At 41.3% G+C, this 20,998-nt stretch overlaps 2 protein-coding genes across 2 annotated transcripts in view; one reads left to right on the top strand and one right to left on the bottom strand.

Moving 5' to 3' along the window:
- Positions 1-19,188, top strand: part of Meltrin (disintegrin and metalloproteinase domain-containing protein meltrin) — a 34,602-nt gene extending 15,414 nt beyond the window's left edge. Inside the window, exons 2-8 of the mRNA XM_036819449.3 lie at positions 10,745-10,860; positions 11,656-11,850; positions 12,107-12,258; positions 12,864-13,206; positions 13,539-14,898; positions 14,997-15,126; positions 16,639-19,188. Of these exons, the coding sequence (XP_036675344.3) occupies positions 10,745-10,860; positions 11,656-11,850; positions 12,107-12,258; positions 12,864-13,206; positions 13,539-14,898; positions 14,997-15,126; positions 16,639-18,484 (4,142 nt within the window). The 3' untranslated portion in view covers positions 18,485-19,188. The remainder of the gene's footprint in view (positions 1-10,744; positions 10,861-11,655; positions 11,851-12,106; positions 12,259-12,863; positions 13,207-13,538; positions 14,899-14,996; positions 15,127-16,638) is intronic.
- Positions 19,189-19,460: 272 nt separating this feature from the next.
- Positions 19,461-20,810, bottom strand: BigH1 (Histone H1 variant BigH1). The gene is made up of 2 exons (XM_017080787.4): positions 20,025-20,810; positions 19,461-19,903 (listed from the first exon to the last, which is right to left on the bottom strand). The coding sequence occupies exons 1-2, from the start codon at positions 20,694-20,696 to the stop codon at positions 19,541-19,543; spliced, it is 1,035 nt and encodes a 344-aa protein (XP_016936276.4). The 5' UTR covers positions 20,697-20,810; the 3' UTR covers positions 19,461-19,540.
- Positions 20,811-20,998: the final 188 nt, after the last annotated feature.

Here is a 20,998-nt window from a genome sequence, read left to right as displayed (position 1 = left end):
ATAAGTTCGTTGACTTTATCTTTTATACACCCAATAGAAGAAGTCTGGAGAATGCTTTGAATAATGTATAATTAGCCGCTTGAGTGTTATTTGGAATTCCACACTTGTTCAAACTTTCAGTGCGTCCTTTTATGTCCTGCACTCGTATGATTTGTATATGTATATTTATTCTTTATTGCATAAGAAGTCGTATAGTTTCAATTTATGTTAACACACTTGAATAAATTTGCTGAACCCAAATCTAGAAATTCTGTGAACAAAAATGGTCAAGGCTAAGCCAAATTCGTTGGCTAAATTTTAATGAACTGGAAATGTTTGACACACGGCTACAGCCAAAAATGGAATGATATGTTTGCTTTTGGCCAGGCCAAAAACTGCTTTGCAACCCTATCAGAATTCATTATGCTTTAAAGTATTAAGTTTATACCATGATTTAATTAAATTTTCCTATTTTTGCCTATGAAAGTTTTTCCCATAACCAAGTGAAAATGCGTGAAATGAGATACGTCAGTGCTCGTTAGTTTTCATAAAAGTTTGGCATATATCATGCATTTTGGCCAAGGTTTTAGGTTATGGGTGTGACCTAGTTTTGCACCAGGCTGGGGAAAACTGATGATAATTACTCCCGGTGGAAACCAACTAGCCGTAAAGTAATGAAATTTCAACATGAATAGAACAAGGGGACCACCATTAGGCACATGGACGAAAGAATCCTTAGGACCATTGATCCGCAGGACAATGGAACAGTTCTCAATGCAATTTCCAATACGCCATGCAGACGGACACGCCCCCTTCCTGTGAATTTTTCTTTTAGTATATTTTGTTCCCTTATTTTCTTCCGCTTTTTATGCAAACAATCTCTGTTTCCCAGAGCCTCAAACAAAGAGAAATTCCATGGAAGCGGGTGCGTTTGCCCAAGGATCATTGACCACATAAAAATCCGTTATGGCCACTGAGAAAAGGAAACACTGAGCAATTCCAACCTTCTTGTCCCAAGCATTTTATTTCCTTTTTTGGCCCGACCAAAGCGAACTGCAATTGGCAATGTTGGCAATCGGCAGAAGTAGCCAGCTTTTACTTTGTGCCAGCCAAGTTCTTTCGTACGACTGCCAAGGGTCGGGTGTATGTACCACCTACAAGCCAAAAGGGGGGCATTGCAGTCCAAAAATGGCCAGAACAATGTTTATGTGCAATTTTCTCTCCTCGCATTGTGCGTAAAGTTGGTGCTAAAAATGGAGAAAAAAGAGAAAAGTTACGGGAATAGAGGAAAAGTATACATACGGATGGGAAATCAGAAATATTTCACACAAATTGCAAACTCAAAAAAGATTTAATTAGGGGCAAGCATGCCAGAAATATTTTTGGGAAACTTCGAATAAAAAAAGCTTGATTCCGAAAATGAAAAATAATAATAATATTTCATTAATAATATAATGATATAATGTTTTGTATATTGCTCAATATATTTTGTTTCATATGCTAAATGCTTTCCAATATTTACTTAATTTTTATAGACTCAACCAATCTCATACTTTATTAACCCTTTGTAAACAAAACAAAATGTTGCCGCGACTTTAAAATGTTGCTGAAAGTCTTAATGATCGCCCTACAGGGCTGTCATTTCGCTTGGCGCCAGCTGATATAAATCAAGTTGCTGACCATTGTTGTTTTGCATATAAAGAGTCTATATAGCGCAATTGAGATTTATTTCAGCAATCACTCTGTCAGTCGGTCAGCAACATCATCATGATCACCAGCTGTTGCCTTATCGTCATTATGATGCTAGAGATTTTGCATATTCACTTTATTTCCTATATACCCAACAGATAACAGCTGTAAATATTGTAAATCTGACAGGTTTTTTTTTTTATAAAAATATAGGAGATAAGAATCACACATTGTGATGGGATAAGTAAAGTGGAACAAAGAGTTGTAACCAGGAAGGAAAGTGATGGGGGATTAAATTGTTAAATCATCTGGTTTTTAACTTTTTTATTGGTTTCTTTATTAAAACTAAGCTGGTAAACCAGTTTCCTTTAACTTCATGACAAGTAAACTATGTTTTTATTGTTTAAAGCCTAGGCAACTTTTACAAAATCGAAAAATATGAACTGGCTTTGCAATAAAATACTTCTTTAAAAGAAAAAAATATTTAAGTAGGTAATATTCCGCATCCATTAGAACCCTGTGGCATTTCTTTAATGGACTTAAAACTTGTAGAGCTCAGTTGAAAGCGGAGCGCCCAACTGTTGACTTAGTGTCGATTTCCAATTACGGTAAACTTTTCATTGACTTGTTGACCTTTTGTCCACAGCTTTAATTGCCTCCCATTTCTCTGCACTTTTATGAGTTAATGACGAGGCCGACTGTGGGTGATATCTGCGCAATTTACCAACAAGTTGTATTCGTTGTTCTTGTTTTCCTTACGTTGTGATAGTGTTGGCTTTATCAGCAAGAATGTTATTGGCTTTTTTTATGAGCCGAGTTCGGATAAAACAACACGGCTCAGATAATAAAGTTGACAATTTTAATGCTAAGGCAAACAATGAGTAGGGGATGAGTACCGTAGAGAGGTTGAGGAATGGATTTAAGAGTCCAAAGGGCAAACATTGGAATCCTTTGGCAAATAATAAAGGTGAGTAGGCAGGATTCTCGATGTGTTGTTACCTATGTACCTACCTGGTCCTGATGAGAATCAACCACAGCGGGTGTGAAATTTCACGGATTAGCTAAAAGTGTCTACCTGCAATTGCTTTGTAATGCCCGTGAAATTACACTCAGAGAATGTTCAAGTTTTTTGAAAAAAAATATATAAAAAATTGAAAGAAATATTTGTAAATACAAATTTAAAAATCTAATATTGAAAGAATACAATCAACCTACAGAATAACTTATTAATAAAAGTATTTTAAAAGAGTTTAATAAAGGATAATGATTTTTCATTATTGAACTTAAGATTATATTGAAGTAAGATCATATAACCATGTTTAGTCATAGCTACTCCTTATAAGTGATTGTAAATTTCAAAGAAATTAAATATTTCTTAAAATTTTTTCTCCAAGTGTATCTCGTTAACTTGTCACTTCTGTTGTGGGCTTTTCCGTAGATCATCTTAAGCAGGAGCAGGTGGCACGCTGGGCCAGTCAAGAAAGGTTTTCTAGCCGTGGGTGGTCCGGTCCCTCACCTTCACAAACACTTGCCAAATCTCGGGAATTGTGAAAAATGCCGCCTGTGCGGCATTTGTGTGTGCTAAATGCCACCCGCCAGCGCTCAGGGTGTTAATTGCCCAGGCCCTTGACCTTCATCCCAGCTGCAGTTCCTCACCAAAGTCCCAAAGAAAAACGGGAGGTTTAAAATAATGGAGGTCCTTGTCATTGAAGTGCCTTGGAGGAGGTGTTCCACCACCGCCTGCTGTTTTGCACTCGAAATCACTGCTTTGTTCTATTCGATTTTGCACAGATTCCGTTGCACTCTGGTCAGTTTTGACCTGGCCAAAATGATTGGAAACCCCCCGTGAGGCTATTGTTTGACCCTGGATAATAGAGAAAGCAGATGGCAGGTGCAGCAGAGACTTATATGTGATCTTTGTCTAAATCGAGATGCCTCCATGAATTTGCACAATGCAGATTATTGCCTTGAATAGAGTTTATTTATCTTTTGTTTCTGAATTTTGCACCTAGGGAGTTTTTCGCTTCGCAGGAGGCTTTAAGTAGAGGAAGATTTAGTCCAGTGATGTGCGGAAATAATTGGCTTGATATGGATTGACAGGCCAGCCAATTTGATGGAAGGCTCAATGAACAGCAAACTAAACAATAGAAAACCATTACAAAACATCATTCGATTCAGGAATAACAGAAATAAAATAGCTCACAAACTCACAGATAAGAGAACATTTTATTATATGCTTCATGAACATGCAAATAAAAATGCCTACACGTAAGCAACTAATTAAATTGTCATGCATATAAAATACTACAAATGTGCACGTTTCTGCAATTGAAACCTCATTAAAATAAGTATATATATTTATTAATATGCAATTTTCAATGTATACAATTAATTTCAAATTTGTAGACAACAAAGAGAGCTTCTTAACCCACTAAATGTGCAGCGACACAGTGGCGTACATAAAAATAAGGTCACGGCTGCTTAGTTGGCATCTTCCACGATTCCCTCGGCCTGTCAACAAGTACCGAGGTATTGATTTATATAAATTACCGCGACTGAGAGTATAATTTATGCACAACACCAGCCAAATCCTGTAGGCAATTAATTTCCACCAAAAGGAGGGGAACTAAAAAAACAACAGGAAAATGAAAAAACAAACTGAAGCGAAAGTGCAACAAAAATAAAGCAAACGTGGGGAGCTGGGGCTCTCAGATATTATTTATAGAAAGTAGATACGGAAAAAGAGCCAACATTTCCTTGGGGTTCCTCGGGGCATCTTTACATTTCCTACTTCTATTTAGATGTCTTGGCATTTTATGGCAGTTTAGAGTCCACTTTATGGCTTTCTAATGAAGGAAAAGGGATCCTAAGCCAGCATAAAGAAGTTAAGATCTCTTTTTGGGTCTGACAGGTGATCGGCTTTCAACTGGACCACACAGAATCGAAAAACCGAAACTGAAAGTCATGGGGATGATTGGGAAAGAAGAGATGCTCCACCTTTGTTTAATTCCTTGGGATAGGGGATCTCTACCTGTCTGGCGCCTTTCTTATTATTCTTTTTTTGTTTTCCCAAATCCGACAGCGGATGAGATCGAGAATCCTTCTACTTCATTTGGCTGAGTGCATATTTAACCGTAGGCCAGGCCAAGCCCACTTCGCCGACGATTGTCAGTCGCTCAAGTGCTTTCACGCCCCGGAATGAAAAGCCCGGCAATGGGATATGGTATATAAAAAGTAAAACCAACTCGAACAAAGCGGCTTTTGTGGCCTGCCCCCATCGCATTTACCTCCATTGTCCTTTTCATGAGGTTCGCGCACTCAAGTTACAATTTGATTTCTTATTCCGTTTCCCCAGTCGTGTCTGCAGTTGCTTGTTTTCATTTCATTTTGCTCCGTGCACAGGCCAAAGTTTTATTTATACTCAAGTAGTTTAGGACTGGGGACTACCGATGTAGATGTGGATGTGGATGGGGACATGGATGTGTGGTGTGTGAAGCGAGGGCAGCTTATAAATAATTCAGAAGGTGCTCGTATGCATGCCCCAGGCTCAGCAGCTAGCTGCAGGCCAAAACCGCACAGCCTAAGGTCGGGATTGAACTTTGACAGGATTCATGGGAAGCAAGAAAAGTAGCTTGCCAGCCAATAAATTACAATGTCGATAAAAAATCAATGCAAAAGGCAGCCTAGACGTGAAATATATAATATAATCTGTGTAAAATGGCAGAACGGATCGCTAAAAATCATAGTTAGAGAAAAAAAAATTTCTTAGGAAAAAAAAATTGCCAGACACCAAATAATTATTATTTTATTTAAAGTAATATCCTCAATTTAAACTCAAATGTAATATTTCTGTATCAAAAAATCTTACTCAAAAAAGAGTGACTTTATTTATGTGGAATTCTTACACTGTATTTGGGTACAAAATATGAATAGGAAGTTGGCTGTCTCGGTTGCGTCTCGGTTATATTCCCAGTTGCCCTGAAATCCATCAGGTGAGACGTGAGAAAAGTGCAAAAGTTTTGCACAAAGTTATTAGAAGACTACCAAGAAAACCCAAAGCAATGGAAATGATACAAAGTGGTAAAGAACATAAGACTCTTATAATGCAAAAGTTTTGTTTTCAAGAAGATTTCCAAGAATACTTTAGGAAATTGAAATGATACAAAGAAGAACAAAATAACTGACGTCTGTTGTCCTTCATTATTCCCAGCTCATTTTAGTATACTTGCGAGGTGTACATATGTGCATGAAGAACCTTGAATCATCGATGCCTATCTCCCGGGGGTTTTCGGTGCTGCGCATGCGCAGTTTTGAGCTTAACCCAGATTCACTCGGTGTTCGTGTCGGGCTTTCGGATTGCGTGGCTTGTTGCATTTGTTGACTGGGCACAGAATTGGCGGCCTTTTGTCGGGTGAAAATTGAGGTGAAAGGCGTTTTTGCGGGCTACTGTTCGGAGCGGAGGAGAGAGATTTACTTTCGGATTTGGCCCATTTGGTAGATGATGGGTGGATAACCGCTGATTTGTATTCATAAAGTGCTGCTCAGTAGGTGGCTGATGGCTAAATTGTCTCGTTAAGATTGTTAGCAAAAGATATGTAGACTTTATGGCTTGTTTGTTGGCCATTTTGTTTTAATATTTTATTTTAATTGCATTCATGTCGTTTTTAAACACTTCTCCATTTGATTTATCCACTAAACATATACATACATAAAAGTAATGCTTTATAGTTCCCATAGCCATAAACATGTCAATGAAATCCATATGAATAATTTAAATTTCCTTTTTAAAAGTTTTCTTTAAATACTCTTCCATTATTGCCAACAGTCAGAATGTTTTCAATTTAGAACCCCTCTTTAAAAGAACCAAACAATTTAATTAAATTGTGATGAGTGTGGTGTGCGTGGTATCGTCTTGCCTACAATTGAGTTTGCTTTTGTTTGTCGGGGAGTTTGTTTTGAATTTCTCCAACATTTAATTTCGTTTGCGCACCAAAAAACAATTGAAATTTTTTTTATTATTCAATTATACTTGAGCCGCGGCAGTAAACGCATTTTGTTAGCAGGGGAAGAGGGGAAAACTTGAGTATGCACTTCCAATTTGTATTCGGCAGCAGTTCCAGAGCCCAAAATCGAAGCCAAAGTCCCCAAAATCGGAATCCGAATTCGATTCCGAATATCCCCTATCGACGTCATCGTCTCCTCGCCTTGTTTATCAATTAGGCACACATTCGATTCGGTTCGCTTCGACTTTGGTTTTCGGTATTAGTAGGAATGCCTTTTCCTTCACCAAAGTGGAAATCCCCGCCCCTTTGGCCACGCCCCTGGCTGCACTAATCTGTTTATGGCATCGAGATTCTATTAATATTTCGCTCTTTATTTTTTGGGGGCCCCCTGTTAAAGTGTTGGAAGTTTTACGATGGCATCCTAAGGAACTTTGCCCAAATGGAGTTTGGCATATCTTCTCTGCTCGAGCCCCCGGCAGTCATAATTTAAAATAATTGAAGAATGCAATGGCCCAACGACCACTTGAGAAGGTTTCACATTTTTCATCATTCAAATGGTTTGAGCTATGGAAATGATTTTCTTTCCCCATTCAAACCGAAATTCAATATGAAGTTCATTGTAAAAACTAAATGCTTTATCCATTGGATACATTTCATATTTTTATGGCACGCCAGCCGTTATTAATAAAACTTTTTGTGGCCTCTGTTGATTGTTATATGGATATGGAGGAGATTCAGATGGGTGGCGAGGGTGACAGATCGGAGAGGCATTTATTTATTAACCCCACCTTCTTTTATTTTACCCCTTGGGGGTTGACAAGTGACAAATGCAGAGAAGATATAAAATTATATGTGTGAGCCGAAATCGAAATCAGTTTCAAGCCTGCGGGCCTTCCCCATTTTTCCTTCTTTTACCCCCTGGTGGAAGATTCAAACAAACCAGTCCAAACAAACAGAGTTTATGGCAGAGAGACCAAAACATCCTTAACTCACGCCAAACCTCATCCATCCATCGGCATATTTGGTACATCAAAGTACGCGACGACATCAGTTCGTCAAAAAAAAGAAAATGAAGCGGCACCGGGTTGTAATTTGTTCCTTATTTTAGCAGCGAAATCCATCATCACTCGATCCATGACCCGTGCGATGATTGACGGACGAACGGCCTGGTTACCCTCGGTTAGGAACCCTTATGCCATATGTTTGCCTCCGGCTGAAGTCCCCGACTTGACTTGGTTTTAGCGTGCGATAATTTCACAGTTGTTGAGAGTTGCACTGAACGAAAATGTTTTATTTAGAATACTATTTGAATATAAACAAATAAAATATTAAGAAATTAGGTAATAAGGTATATTCAACCAATACCAATATGATCTATATAAAGTTTTTATCGTAACTTAATCCTATAATGATTTTGTACTATAAAATGGTATCTTTACATTAAAAATTTATAAATAATAGGTATAAAATTAAATTCGTTTGCAACAGAGCAAGCAATATCATCGAAATTCTGAAATTATTAATAATTAGTATCAATTTGATAAGTTTTTCATTTTTATTATGAATATTATGATATGATGTGATAACAAAAATCATAATCATTATATTTTTCCCAGTGCATAATATGTGAAATTATCCCTTCGCCGAGAGCTATCTTTGCGTGGGTGCTTCTGTTGTGTTCTAGTTTTAATGAGTTTCCACTCGACGGAGTGTCCCAGGACTACAACAGTCCTTGAGGCGCCTCCTGGCGCCAGTTGTCCAACAATCTGGTGTCCTGAATTCTCGGATTGCCAACAGACATGCATTCTGGTGCATCCTTATCGCATTTTTTACAGCTGCTTATCAGCAGAGGAATTCGACACCCACTTGTAGATACTTTTACAGTTTGAAGAACTTTCTTTTCCTTCCACTCAAATAGAAAAAAAGAAAAGTAGTTAAGTCACATGAGCTGGAAAAACTTACTGATGCGTAGCTGGGGGGCTGGGCCATTCGACTTGCTAGTCATTTGAGCCAATCAATCAATCAAGTTTACTTTGGGTTAATTGTTTTCCGTAAACAATAAGCCAGAAATACCAAATACCGCCAAGCTCCCCTATCTCCATATGGTGATATATCCAGCAGATGCCTAGGGAAGGGATACATTTGGGTCAAAGGGAATTTTCATTAGTCTGCCAGTCATTAGTTCTGTTTTATGATGTCTCACCCATTAAGTAGTCTCACTTCCCATCCCTTTACCGGTCACACCCCTCAGAAATCCAATTCCCCACACTTAGCATTGCTCGGAATTTAATTTGGTTTTCCGATTTGCACGAAAAACATCTAAATAAACAAGGTTTTCTGATATAAATGAGCAAAAATCACGAATTGTTTACACATTTTTGTTCCACTCAATGAATGCCAAATTCAAAATGATACCTAAACAATGTAGGGTAAAAACTACATGCCACCTTTATACGTATTCAACAGCGTGCGATCCATCAATCACCTAAATATAGAAAAGTGACCCTTGATATCTATGAGCTTTAGGCCTTTTTAGAAGTTCTCCCCTTTTTGCTTTCCCCCCTTAACAATATGTTATTTATAATCTTAATTCGTTAGACACATAATAAATGGGTTAACACCAAAATGTTTTTGGATTTAAATTTGTAAAATAATACCTGACATCGGCTAATTGTCTCCTTTTAGAAATATTATTTATGTGGACTTAGACATGAACTCATAAAATTTTTTTTGACTCCCAAGAGATTTTATGCAAGCTAAAGATACAAATATAAACCGAAGAGTCATGGGCAAAAACGGGAACATTTTTCTTACAAGAAAGCAGAGCATAAATAAAGAGTATAAAAACTTATTTTTATATACATCACATTTTGAGCAACTTGGCGGGCTCTTCTTGATTTTGCGTTAAACGGCGAGCGTGGTAAAAATAAATACAACAAAATCTCGTTCTTTTTTTTTTTGCAAGTACTTTCAGCATTTTGTGACGCGTTGCGTCGTGTAAAACAAAAACCCCTGACGCGTGTGACATTTGGCGCTGGAGGTTGACTTTTAAGCATGAAAAAAAGGGAGAAGTGACTTGGCAGCCTCTGGAAAATTGAAGAGTTGTTTTGGGGGAGAAAGAACTGGGGTAACTTGGTCTTCTCGGTTTATTGTTTTCTCGTGTTGGCCCCAGGACTCGAGTGATTTTTGCCTTTGGGGTCTGCGTGTCCACTTTTTCACTTGTACAAACATACACCATTGTGGTTAGGATTCTATAACCGGGAATTTAATACTTTTTCGACATAGGAAACTGTTAAAAATGGAGTTTATAATCTAAATACTCTTTGAGTAATGTAATGCAAATGTAATCTTTGTTAAAAAAAGAAATGAACGAAAAAAAGTTAGGAACATTAAGGAAAGAATAGGAAAATCATTTGAAAGCAATATATTTTTCTAATCTAACCAATTTTAAATTGAAATTATATTTATAAGTCTATATATCGTAAAAAAAGTAGTAAAATAGCCATATATTATTTATTTTTCAAACGGAATTTAATTCTGAACTATTATCCTGACCGCATCTGCTTTTCGCCCTGCATGCAAGTGCCAAGCGCATCTGTATCTGTATCTGTGAGATACATGCCAGGGTTGTCAGACATCTGCGCTGTCTGGGCGGACTCGCATTAATTAGACGTGTTCTGTGCTTGTCCAAAAGTCTGGCCCGTATCTATATAATATTATTTATGGACTTGCTTATTTTAGCCCTGCCCCTGGCCTGCAAAAGAATGCCCCAGAGCGAGATGACTGATGCTCTGGGTCTTATCAGAGTATCTCAACATGCCCGCCAACATGTTAAATGATTATCAGAGCAGGGCATTCGCTTTGCCTTAATTTCGGGCTCAAGTTGTCAGTGTTTCAGATGCCTGGCGGCGTTGACTTTAAGCCTATTAGACACACCGCACTCCGGCGCAGAAAAGACTTTGTTCACCTTGAGGGGGGGTGGAGAAAATGGGTGCGGCACAAGTAGTTTGTAATTAACAGCATTTACATCGCCCTAATGAATGTTTTTCCCCCCTTTTTCTCCTCCATTGCAGCACACACCGCCGACTATGCAACCGTCCTCGACGAGTTCTCAACTCACTCTGTGATACGACCGCAGGTGGAACATGGACGCACAAAGCGCAGCCTGCTCACCACCCTGGATGCCACCGTAAGTAGCCAAGGACAGAGCCAGATCTTGGGGTAATTACGGGGTAAATTATGCCCTAGATGGGACATTAAATCATCATGTGCCTTTCAATCATTGTTCACTACTTTCTAAGGTTCTTGAAATTTTAACCTTCTGTTTTGCTAGCAACAATACTTAGTAGTAATCCACACTACAGAAAATATATTACACCAAAATTTGGAAGCTGTTGCTTTACTGGTAGTGATTCTTCAAATAATTAAAAGAGTTTTCAACATAGTTTATATATCAGATGCAAGGGAAGCCTAACAAACTTCCTAAAACTTTTAATATTATATTTATTTGCCACAATTTTGTAAGCTATGAAACTGTAAACTCTTTGAAAGCTCCTTGTTTAACTTTTGAGAGTGTTTGCTATGTAAACATTAAATATTTTAAAATGTTAAGCAACAAATTCAAATGAACCCTAAAATAAAGTCTACCGGTAAAGAAAAAACGTGCGGTAAATTCTTGTAATGCCTTTGGGGCAAATATGTTTGGAGTTTACTGGGTGCGCTGGCAAAAAGCCAAACCCGTTTTAATTAGTTTCAACAAGCAGGCACCCCACAAATTGTGGGTATGAGTTAAGGACAGAGGGGTGGAATTTTTCAGTTAACCCCTGCGGCCAACAGGACATTACACATTCGCACCTCGGCACTTTGTCACGCCCACAATTTGCATGCAAAAATTAAATAAATAAATGGGGATGACCGCGCCAACCAGGCCCAAATGGCTTAATCTTGTTAACGTTATCTCCCTGTTATTTTGCCCATTTTTTAGGACGGCCTTCACACGCCTCACATTAGCCTGAGCTACACCCACGAGGGCAAACGAGTAACCATCGACCTGCAGCGCAACGATCGCCTGCTGCCGGACTCCCACTTCCTGCGATACCAGAATGCCAGCGGAGGAGCCTCTCCTGGCCATGTGGTTCGCAACTTCACCAAGACTGAGGTTGATTTATGCCACTATCAGGTGAGTGAGAAACATTTCTCTTCGTACCTCTTAAAAGTAAATCAACAGAAAGCAAACTAACCGTTTTTCTAAAAATTTTAGAATTATAAAAACGTTTATCTAAAGAAATATAGGAGATTTCTTTAAAAAAGTGTGTTACAAAGTTAATTCGACTTAATCCTATTCTTTGAAAAATTCTGTTCTTAAAATATTTGAACTTTTCAGTTCTTCTGAGCTTTATACTAATTTACATTTCTACTTTTTTTACCCACCTCAGGGACACATTCGTGGTCAACCAGATTCTGTGGTAGCCCTCTCCACCTGTGATGGTGCTCTGGATGGCATCGTTTTCGATGGCAGCCAAACGTACTTTATTCATCCCCATGTCGATGCTAAGGGAAGACTTCAGGATGACCATTATCTGCTCAGGTGAGTTGGAATTTGTTTTCCAAAAGATAGATTATAAAAATGGCAGCACATTGAGTAATTTTATCTGATTTATTTATAATCTGAAATAAGTAATAGGTAAATATTAATATGTTGTACAAATATTTTTAATTTTCAAAGAGTTACAATTAAAAATTTCCTAATAAAGAAATTAGGCCATCGAAATCATTATAATAATCGGTATAACCTCATAATCAAAATTAATGGTGCCTCTTCCTCACTTCAAGATACCGAATTGGTATTACCGATCAAGGCACAATTCTGCTTTTTAAACGCCGCTTATCTAATCGGCAGTTTCTGGCGCTCTTTCGACCCAAGCGAAATATTGTTTGTTGACTTGTCATAAATGTTAGGGCAGTAGGGAAAATATATTTTTTGGAGTATCAGAGGCCGGTCGGTTAGGGGGTTTGTCGGCCAAATATTTACCTATTTGTGGGGCACAAATATTTGCCTGTTCGGGTATATTTGCCAGAGTTCCCTGACCAGAACGAAATTCTTTACCATTCTTTACGCCACCGCCACTTCCGTTATTAATTTCTTTTGTTGTCCACGGAAATATCAAATTACCTTCGATTTGTTCTACGCAGACAGGCGGACATGCATCCAACGAACGCCACCTGTGGCTACGAAAGCCACAGGGACGACCATAGTCACGACCACGAAAAGGCTGAGGAGGATAATGGACTTGGAGGAGGGATTCCTTCACTGCCACTCCGCCTTGATGGCGGGGAATTCCAGAGAACCCTGCTCCGGAAGAGGCGTCAAACCGACGATAACAGTCAATTGATCCGGGGGCCCTACAATGCCAACAAGTACTCCAGCTACGTGGAGCTGGTGATCGTCGTGGACAACAAGGTGTACAAGGCCTACCAGGAGAGTGCCAAGAAGGTGCACCAGCACTGCAAAAATCTAGCCAACATTATCAATGCTGTAAGTAGAGTAATAATAAGCTCATTAACGCACTAAAACTAACCTTTAACTTGTATATTTTCCCAATTATGATCGATTTCTCAATGTCAGGTTAAGATCCAAGTTACTTAACTGACAGACAAATTAACATGAAGTTAAAAAGTGTTTATTAAGATAAAACCTAACATGATATTGAGAAACAAACTTTTTTCGAAGCAGCAATTTAACCCAAACACTACAATTAACATGAGATTGAGAAATCACCATAAATGGTAACTGTGTTATTATTATTATTTTTTAACTTCACCTATCCATATACTTGAACTAATCTATATTTTTTCACCCTCTTTCAGCTCTATGTGCCCTTGAATATATATGTGGCTCTGGTGGGCGTGGTGATCTGGAACGAGGCCAACGAGATCGAGTTCTCCAAGGACGGCGACGTGACGCTGCGAAACTTTCTGAACTATCGGAAGAACAAACTGGTGCTGGAACACCCCAACGACAATGCCCAGTTGCTGACCAAGGAGGTCTTCGATGGCGGCGTTGTGGGCAAAGCGCTGAAGGGTCCGATCTGTACGTATGAGTACTCCGGTGGAGTGAGCATGCAGCACAGTCCCAACACGGCAGTGGTGGCCACCACCATGGCCCACGAGATGGGGCACAACTTTGGCATGGAGCACGACACACCCGAGTGCCATTGTAAGGATGAGAAGTGTGTGATGGCTGCCTCGAGTACCTCCTTCATACCGGTGAACTGGAGCAGCTGCAGCATCGATCAGCTAACGATAGCCTTCTCGCGCGGCATGAACTACTGCCTGAGGAATAAGCCGGAAAAGCTGTTTGAATCGCCCACCTGTGGCAATGGTTTCCTGGAACCGGGAGAGCAGTGCGACTGCGGATTGCCGGAGCATTGTGAGAACGCCTGTTGCAATGCCCAGACCTGCATGCTGCACGCAAATGCCTCCTGTGCCACCGGCGAATGCTGTGATCTGACCACCTGTCGTCCCAAAATGGCGGGCAGTGCCTGTCGAGAAGCAGAAAACGAGTGCGATTTGCCGGAATACTGCACTGGGGAGTCTGAATACTGTCCCGCCGATGTCTTCCGGCGGGACACGGAGCCCTGTGATGGCGGTCAGGCCTACTGTTTCCACGGCACCTGTCGCTCCCATTCCAAGCAATGCCGGATTTTGTGGGGACCCACGGGCGATAACTCGGAACACTGCTATAGTAAAAACATGGAGGGCACTCGGTACGGAAACTGCGGCTACAATCGCCTGAACAGCACCTTTTTGCGATGCGAGGAGCAGCATGTAAAGTGTGGAATGCTGTACTGCATCCACTTGAACGAACGACTCGAGTTTGGCATGGAATCGGCAGCTGTACTGTCGCATTCCTACATCAGTCACGAACGCAAGATCGTGGCCTGTCGCACCGCCTTGGTGGACCTGGGCCTGCAGACCACCGATCCCGGACTGACACCCAATGGAGCCAAGTGCGGCGAGGACAAGATGTGCGTGGATCAGCGATGCCTGCCAGTTTCAGCGGTGCGGCAGAAGGGCATGGGTACTCCGTGTCCAGAGGATTGCAGTGGCAATGGGATCTGCAATAGTAGAGGCCACTGTCACTGCGATGTTGGCTTTGGCGGCGAGTCGTGCTCGAGGGATGGATCTGGAGGATCCCCGGACAGTGGACCAGCCACAGATCCAAATGGTATGTTGGAAATAGACCTAACCGGGTCAAACATCCACCAATTATTTATGTTTCAATTAATTCTTATGCAACCTATTGACTACTTTTGTTTTTTTCAGGATCTCTGGGTCTCAAGAAGTTCCTGTTCGTGCTGTTCTTCTTTGTGTTTCCTATGGTGGCCACCTTTTACGCAATCTATTATTGCCACAAGAACGGATTATTTGCTCGCGGAAAGCTGGCGGACCATATGTATGTATCGACCTCCTCCTTCAGCACCGGCTCGAAAGGGGACAGCAGCTCCGATAGCTGCGACATCACCCATCTAGCCTATAAACAGACCCTCGCACGCTCTGCACCACCTCCACCACCACCTAGCACTAATCACCAATCTGATGGTGTTGTAACTAACACGGCCACGGCCACCATTACTAACATACACGCCATCCTGCCGCGCCACAAGTCCAATCCGGATGCAGTGCATCAGGTTCACATTCAGCCTCCGTCTGTGCCGAAAAGTCAGAGCACCTACGAGGTGCGGCGGAAGGGATCTGTTCCGAAACCGTGTGTCCTCCTTTTGTCCCCTTTCACCCACTCCTCCACCTCCTCTACCTCCTCCTCCTCCTCCAATAACAATAACACCGAGTCACCTAACAAAAACAACCAAGACAAGAGCAACACGAACAACAGCACACTGAGACGCAAGCTGGATATCACTGCCCCACGGCTGAATGCCACCACAAATCCTCTGGCACTCACCGAGGGCGCCCAGTTCATACAGAGCGACCCCGCGAGGTGCGCCAAAAACTAAACTAAACACTATCTACAGTGAAATACGCTTGCACTGCCACAAAAAACTGCATGACTTTGCGCTTGGCCGAGGGTGTTTTTAGTATCCTTGCAGAATATTTAAGATTCTACAGATCTTTGGAATTTTCCTATTTCCAAAGATCGTTACAAAATTTTAATAGTATATTTTTCAAAGTTTAGTTTAATTCTGTTTAGAATACTCATAATCAAATAAAAGAGGATTTTAGTTTAAATTAAAATTAAATTTTTTAAAACAACCCATTCGAAACTGAAAGGATAGAACGACTTATAGACCTGTATATATCTGTATTATAAAAGCAAAACAAAGTTGGTTGTGAATTCATAATGCTGATAGTATAATATACCGAGAATTTAATCATAACCAATATCAAAAGGAAATATTTAGGCTTTCAATTATTATTTATGTATACATTCAGTTAATAGAAACGCATTCCAAAATTTTTTAACAAGCTATATATATGGGAACCTTCAGTGCCTTAGATCAGGGATGCAAAAATAATAAAATCACACGATTTCGAAAAGATTTTCTCAGCATAATAAATTTGCAGGGGTATATCTTGAATTCGGATAGCCGAAGACAACTTTTTCGTTCATATTAACACACTGCACGATTGTGTTGATGCTATCATATAACCAAAACCCATAATCCCTAACGACTACTAACAAAACCCTAATATCGGTTATGTTTCTAGTTTAAGTTGATTTTATGTATGTTTCCAATAAATGCTTTCTTTTAACTTTTGGTGTTGGCTTTATTTTGTCTTGCTATATGTATGTCTTAACTTTCCTGCAAGCTATGTTTTACTATCCCAGCACTGGTGTTTGGTTTATGCACGTTTTACGATTCGGTATGTTACACAGATACACTTTAAATGCTTTGATCTCCGAACTTGTTTTTCTTATAATAATCTCTTTAATTGGATATCCTTGCAGCTTGAAATCCTCTGGAGGAAGCAAACCCATCACCACGCGCACAAATCAAAATGGTAGTGGTCCTCCGCCGGGTAATGGATTACTGAAATCCACTCCCAGCAGTACTGATGATATGGACTCGGCGCTCTTAAAATCCCCGAGCGACTCCACACCCACTACTGGATTATTTGGAAAATTCGATGGTTTCACTCTGCGACCGCTGAACGATGCATCCTCACCAGCGAGCAACTACAGTGGACCGAATGTGGCCTTTGTGCAGCCAACGGTGCAGCAGGATGGACCACAGAGGATAGCACCGCCACCGCCGGTTGTAAAGTCGGAAACATCACCTGTTCATCCTTCGTCGCCGAAACCTGAAGCCACTTTTGTGAGACCAGCGCCTGCTTTGCCTCCGCCCAATCCTGGCTCAACGGCACGTCCCATCATCTCGCCACCCAAGTTGGATTCCAGTACATTAACCATGGTGCCGCTCAAGGGCAGTACGGAGGATCTTTCACCCACTCGATCCGCTCCAGCTCCACCAGTTCCCCTACACTCCGATCCTAAGCTGAATATTAAACGAGATGGCACTATACGCCGATTCGCTTCGTTCCTGAAAAAGGAGGAGAAGCCGCCGCTAAAAGAGAAGACCTACATCGATCGGGAGCGGTTGCGAACACTGGAAATCTCTGCTCCCATGCCTGTGCCCGCAGCCCCTCAAACGGAGTCCTCCAACTCGGATTCGGAGACCACGCCCCGCGAAGAGGAGACCCAGAATCTAGTGAAGCGGGCCCAATCCATGCGCTCGCCAACGAAAAAGACACCGCTGCAGAGTTTTGGATCCATGCGCTCGCCTCCGGGACTGCCCCGGCCGAAAAGTGGTCAGGTGAACAGCAGCGGTAGCTCGAGACCCAAGTCGCCGCCTCCAAGGCCACCACCAGTGGTGGTGAAGAAAACCAACTCTATTGGCTCCTCCGGCTATCAGAGGCCAGTGGCCACTGCCCAGAGATCTGTGGAGAATACCTACGACGACTGCGAGTACGTGGAGAACGAAGTGCGAGCCTCCAACGATGATATCTACTCGGTGATCGATGAGATTCCACCGGCGGCACAGACCCTCAAGCGGAGCGATTTGGTGGCCAACAGGGCCAGTAATGGCAGCGACATGGGATTGCTGAATGAGATAGTTAATGAACTGGAGAAGATCAACGGGGATTCCATATATTCAGGGAAGCCCGTGGCTGGAGCAGCAGTAGCAGCAGCTCCACCTCCTGCAGATCCCCCAAAAAGTCCCCAGCGACCTGCTCCTCCCAAGCCAGCGAGCAGTGTGCTGGAGGAAAAGGCAGCTAATGCATCTGCATCTGCAAATGCAACACCATCTGCATCAGCTAGCACATATCATCGCCCGCCGTCAGTGAATGCTCCCGTGGCCCGAGTGAAGCCCACGGTGTCGGACAAATCGCAGCCACAGCTGCAGCCCAGCATGTCCAGCTTCAAGCCGCCGGCGGGAACCGGCGGTCAGTCGCAGCCAGCGCCAGTTGTCCAACTGGCCAAGCGTAGCAGCAGCGGCAGCTTCAGCGGAGGCGCCAACTCCATCCGTCCCAAATCCTTCATGAAGAGCACAACGAAAGCACTGCCCAATGGGACGGCGGGATCGGCGGTCACTGCCCCCTCGGCCACCATTCAGAAGCCCAAACCGCTGTCGGCGAAGCCATCATTTAGCGGCGGAGGAGCGGGCGGAGTCCTGGGCAAGCGGGCCAATGGTGGAGCCGCGCCCACGCCCCCAACTGTGAAGGCGGCGGCGCCGTCGACTGGGCCAAAGTCCAACATAGCATCGCTGACACAGCGATTCGAGCAGAGCAAGTAGACTAAGGAACACTACTATAAGCAGCTAGACCCTGGGCATAGCGAGAAATATTTATTGAAACAAAAAATATGAGGGGGGTACTGGTGGATACATTTAAGAACTGATTGCAACCCTTACTAATTTTATTTAATTTAATGCTATCCCTTAAAAGGTTCATATATGTAATAGAGTAGTTCCGTTTCATTGAATATTTATGTACCATAAAATAAGTAAGGAAATATTTTAGAGATGTAAACAATTTTCTTTCCAATTTAAAACAAATCACTACCATGCCCACATGGAAAAATTAGGATAAAATTTTAACTTATATTCTCTGCCATTGTGTGATTGTTGGCTATGCTCTTGGTCTGGCTAAATCTAAATCCCCACCCTGCGTGGAATTGACTTAAGTTTTAGTTAAGATACGATCAAATTTTATTTGGCACTGACTATGACTACGACTGCGTCGTCTTTGATATTCATTCCTTTACTGATGTCCCACTAGTTAGACGTAAGGCGTTGCTTAACTCATGTGCTAAGTATGTATCTCAATGGTTAATGTTTAAGCGCTGCATGTGAAGTTTTATTTTAGCCCCTAACGATAGCCGCGTACTTGTATCTGTATCTATACTCTGCTAGACGGTAATCCCCTGTATTTATGTATATGTTTATACGCAATATGCTTTTGTAAATAAAAACCAAAGAAGTTCAATTGTCACAACAAATGCGCCGCATCGAAGTAATCAATTAAAAACGTGTTGTAAAGCTGGGGATATTGAAAAAGTAATTAAAGGAGTCGTTTCAGTAGCGAATTCAATTTAAATTCTCTCAATGTAGTTAAGAATTGTGTTGTGCTCCATATGTTAGAACGATATCAAATGTGTATAGAACCGAAGTTATGTTAAAATATATGTTTAACTGAATTTAAAAATGAAATTGTGTTTGCGCGGAAAGGGTTGAGTATATTCTGGGGAAATTCGATATAAACTGAAAAATATTTCTTTTCATTTTGACATTACAAGACTATTATTTTTATTAACCATATTTTACATATACTTTGGAAAAACAAATAAGCAATTAAACTTTGCGCTGGCGCTTTGCTTTAGTGGGTCCTTGAGGAGTGGACATTGCCTGGGCTTTTGATATATCCGTCGAGGACAGATCCGGTGCCTTGCCAGCCACCAGTTTCTTGACCGCTTTGACTTTCGGTCTGGATGTCTTGGGCTGAGCCAGAGTTCCAATGGACTTGCGGGGTTTTTTCGACTTTCCAGCTTCGGATAGTTCCTCATTGACCTTAGTTTTGGACTTCGCTGGCTTCTTTTTCGGTTCTGGGCTGGTGGTCTTTGGAGTCTCCAACAAAGCTTGTGCGGCTGCGGATGCGGCTGTCTTAGATGTTGGTGGTACATCCTTGACTCTGTCCTCTTTCTTCTTTTTTCCAGCCTGCGGAAAAATACAGATTTAGTATTATTACTTAGTCATTTTTAACTTATGAAACTAAGATAAACTATTGAGTTCCATAGACAACTTATTTAATAGATTATACTTTTTTATCGGTTCTTACTTCTTTCGTTTTCCGCTCGCTTGGTTTACTGGATTTTGCCTTGGCAGCCTTCTTTTCGTTAGTCTTCGCTTTTGACTTGGCCTCTTTCTTTTCGGCTTTCTCCTTCATCATTTGTTCGGCCTTGGCTTTCTTCTCTTTTTCTTTCTGCTTCTTGGCCTTCATTTTCTCCACAGCCTTGGAGGAGATCTTCTGCTTTTCGGTGAGTTTAAAGGAGCGCTTGACCATGACCACCTCTCCATTTTCCTCGGCAACCTTGAGAGCCCGGTGCATAAGGCGCCCTGTTTTCTTTGGATCCTTAAACTCGTGACCATTGTCCTTGAGATATGATATGATGGCCGGAACCGAAGATCCTGATCGACTGGCCAGTTTGGCAATGGCCATGAACGCTAGGGATATTAGCGATCCTTTCGGTTTTGGTACCATCGACTTGGGTGGTTCCATTTTTGACCCATCTTCGGGCGGTGGAGTGGGATAAGGATGGGGAGCATTATCGGATTCGGGCTCTTCTTCATCCGGCTGCTCGTCATCATTCGCCATCTCTTCCTCATCTTCCTCCAACTGCTCTTCTTCCTCGCCCAAATCGGATTCTTGGGATTCAGGATTATCATTGTGCATCTCCTCCTCGCCTTCATCGTCCGAGCTATCATTGTGATCAACCATCTTCAGTTGCATGACAATATGTATATGATTTAACAAAATAAAAAATACAAATTAACAATTTTTATGACGCGAGACAACACTTTTTGACGCTGTGACAATGATAAAATGCAATGGCTATTGGGCGGTCAAAATACTGAAGAAACGGTACCAAAAGTTCCATCAAAAGGGAAGAAAACTGTTTAAGTACTGGTCAAACTTTAAAGATGGAACCCTTTCTCTTTTTATACTTACTCAAAATAAGATATCCACTTTTTTCGTTTTTGTTCTTTGCGTTATATATATTTAAAGTACTTATAATTTACAATCCATTATTT

The sequence above is a fragment of the Drosophila suzukii genome, chromosome 3, assembly GCF_043229965.1.
Source record: "Drosophila suzukii chromosome 3, CBGP_Dsuzu_IsoJpt1.0, whole genome shotgun sequence".
NCBI lineage: Eukaryota > Metazoa > Arthropoda > Insecta > Diptera > Drosophilidae > Drosophila > Drosophila suzukii.
Note: the sequence above shows the minus strand (reverse complement) of the source record. Positions and strands in the feature narration are given on the sequence as shown.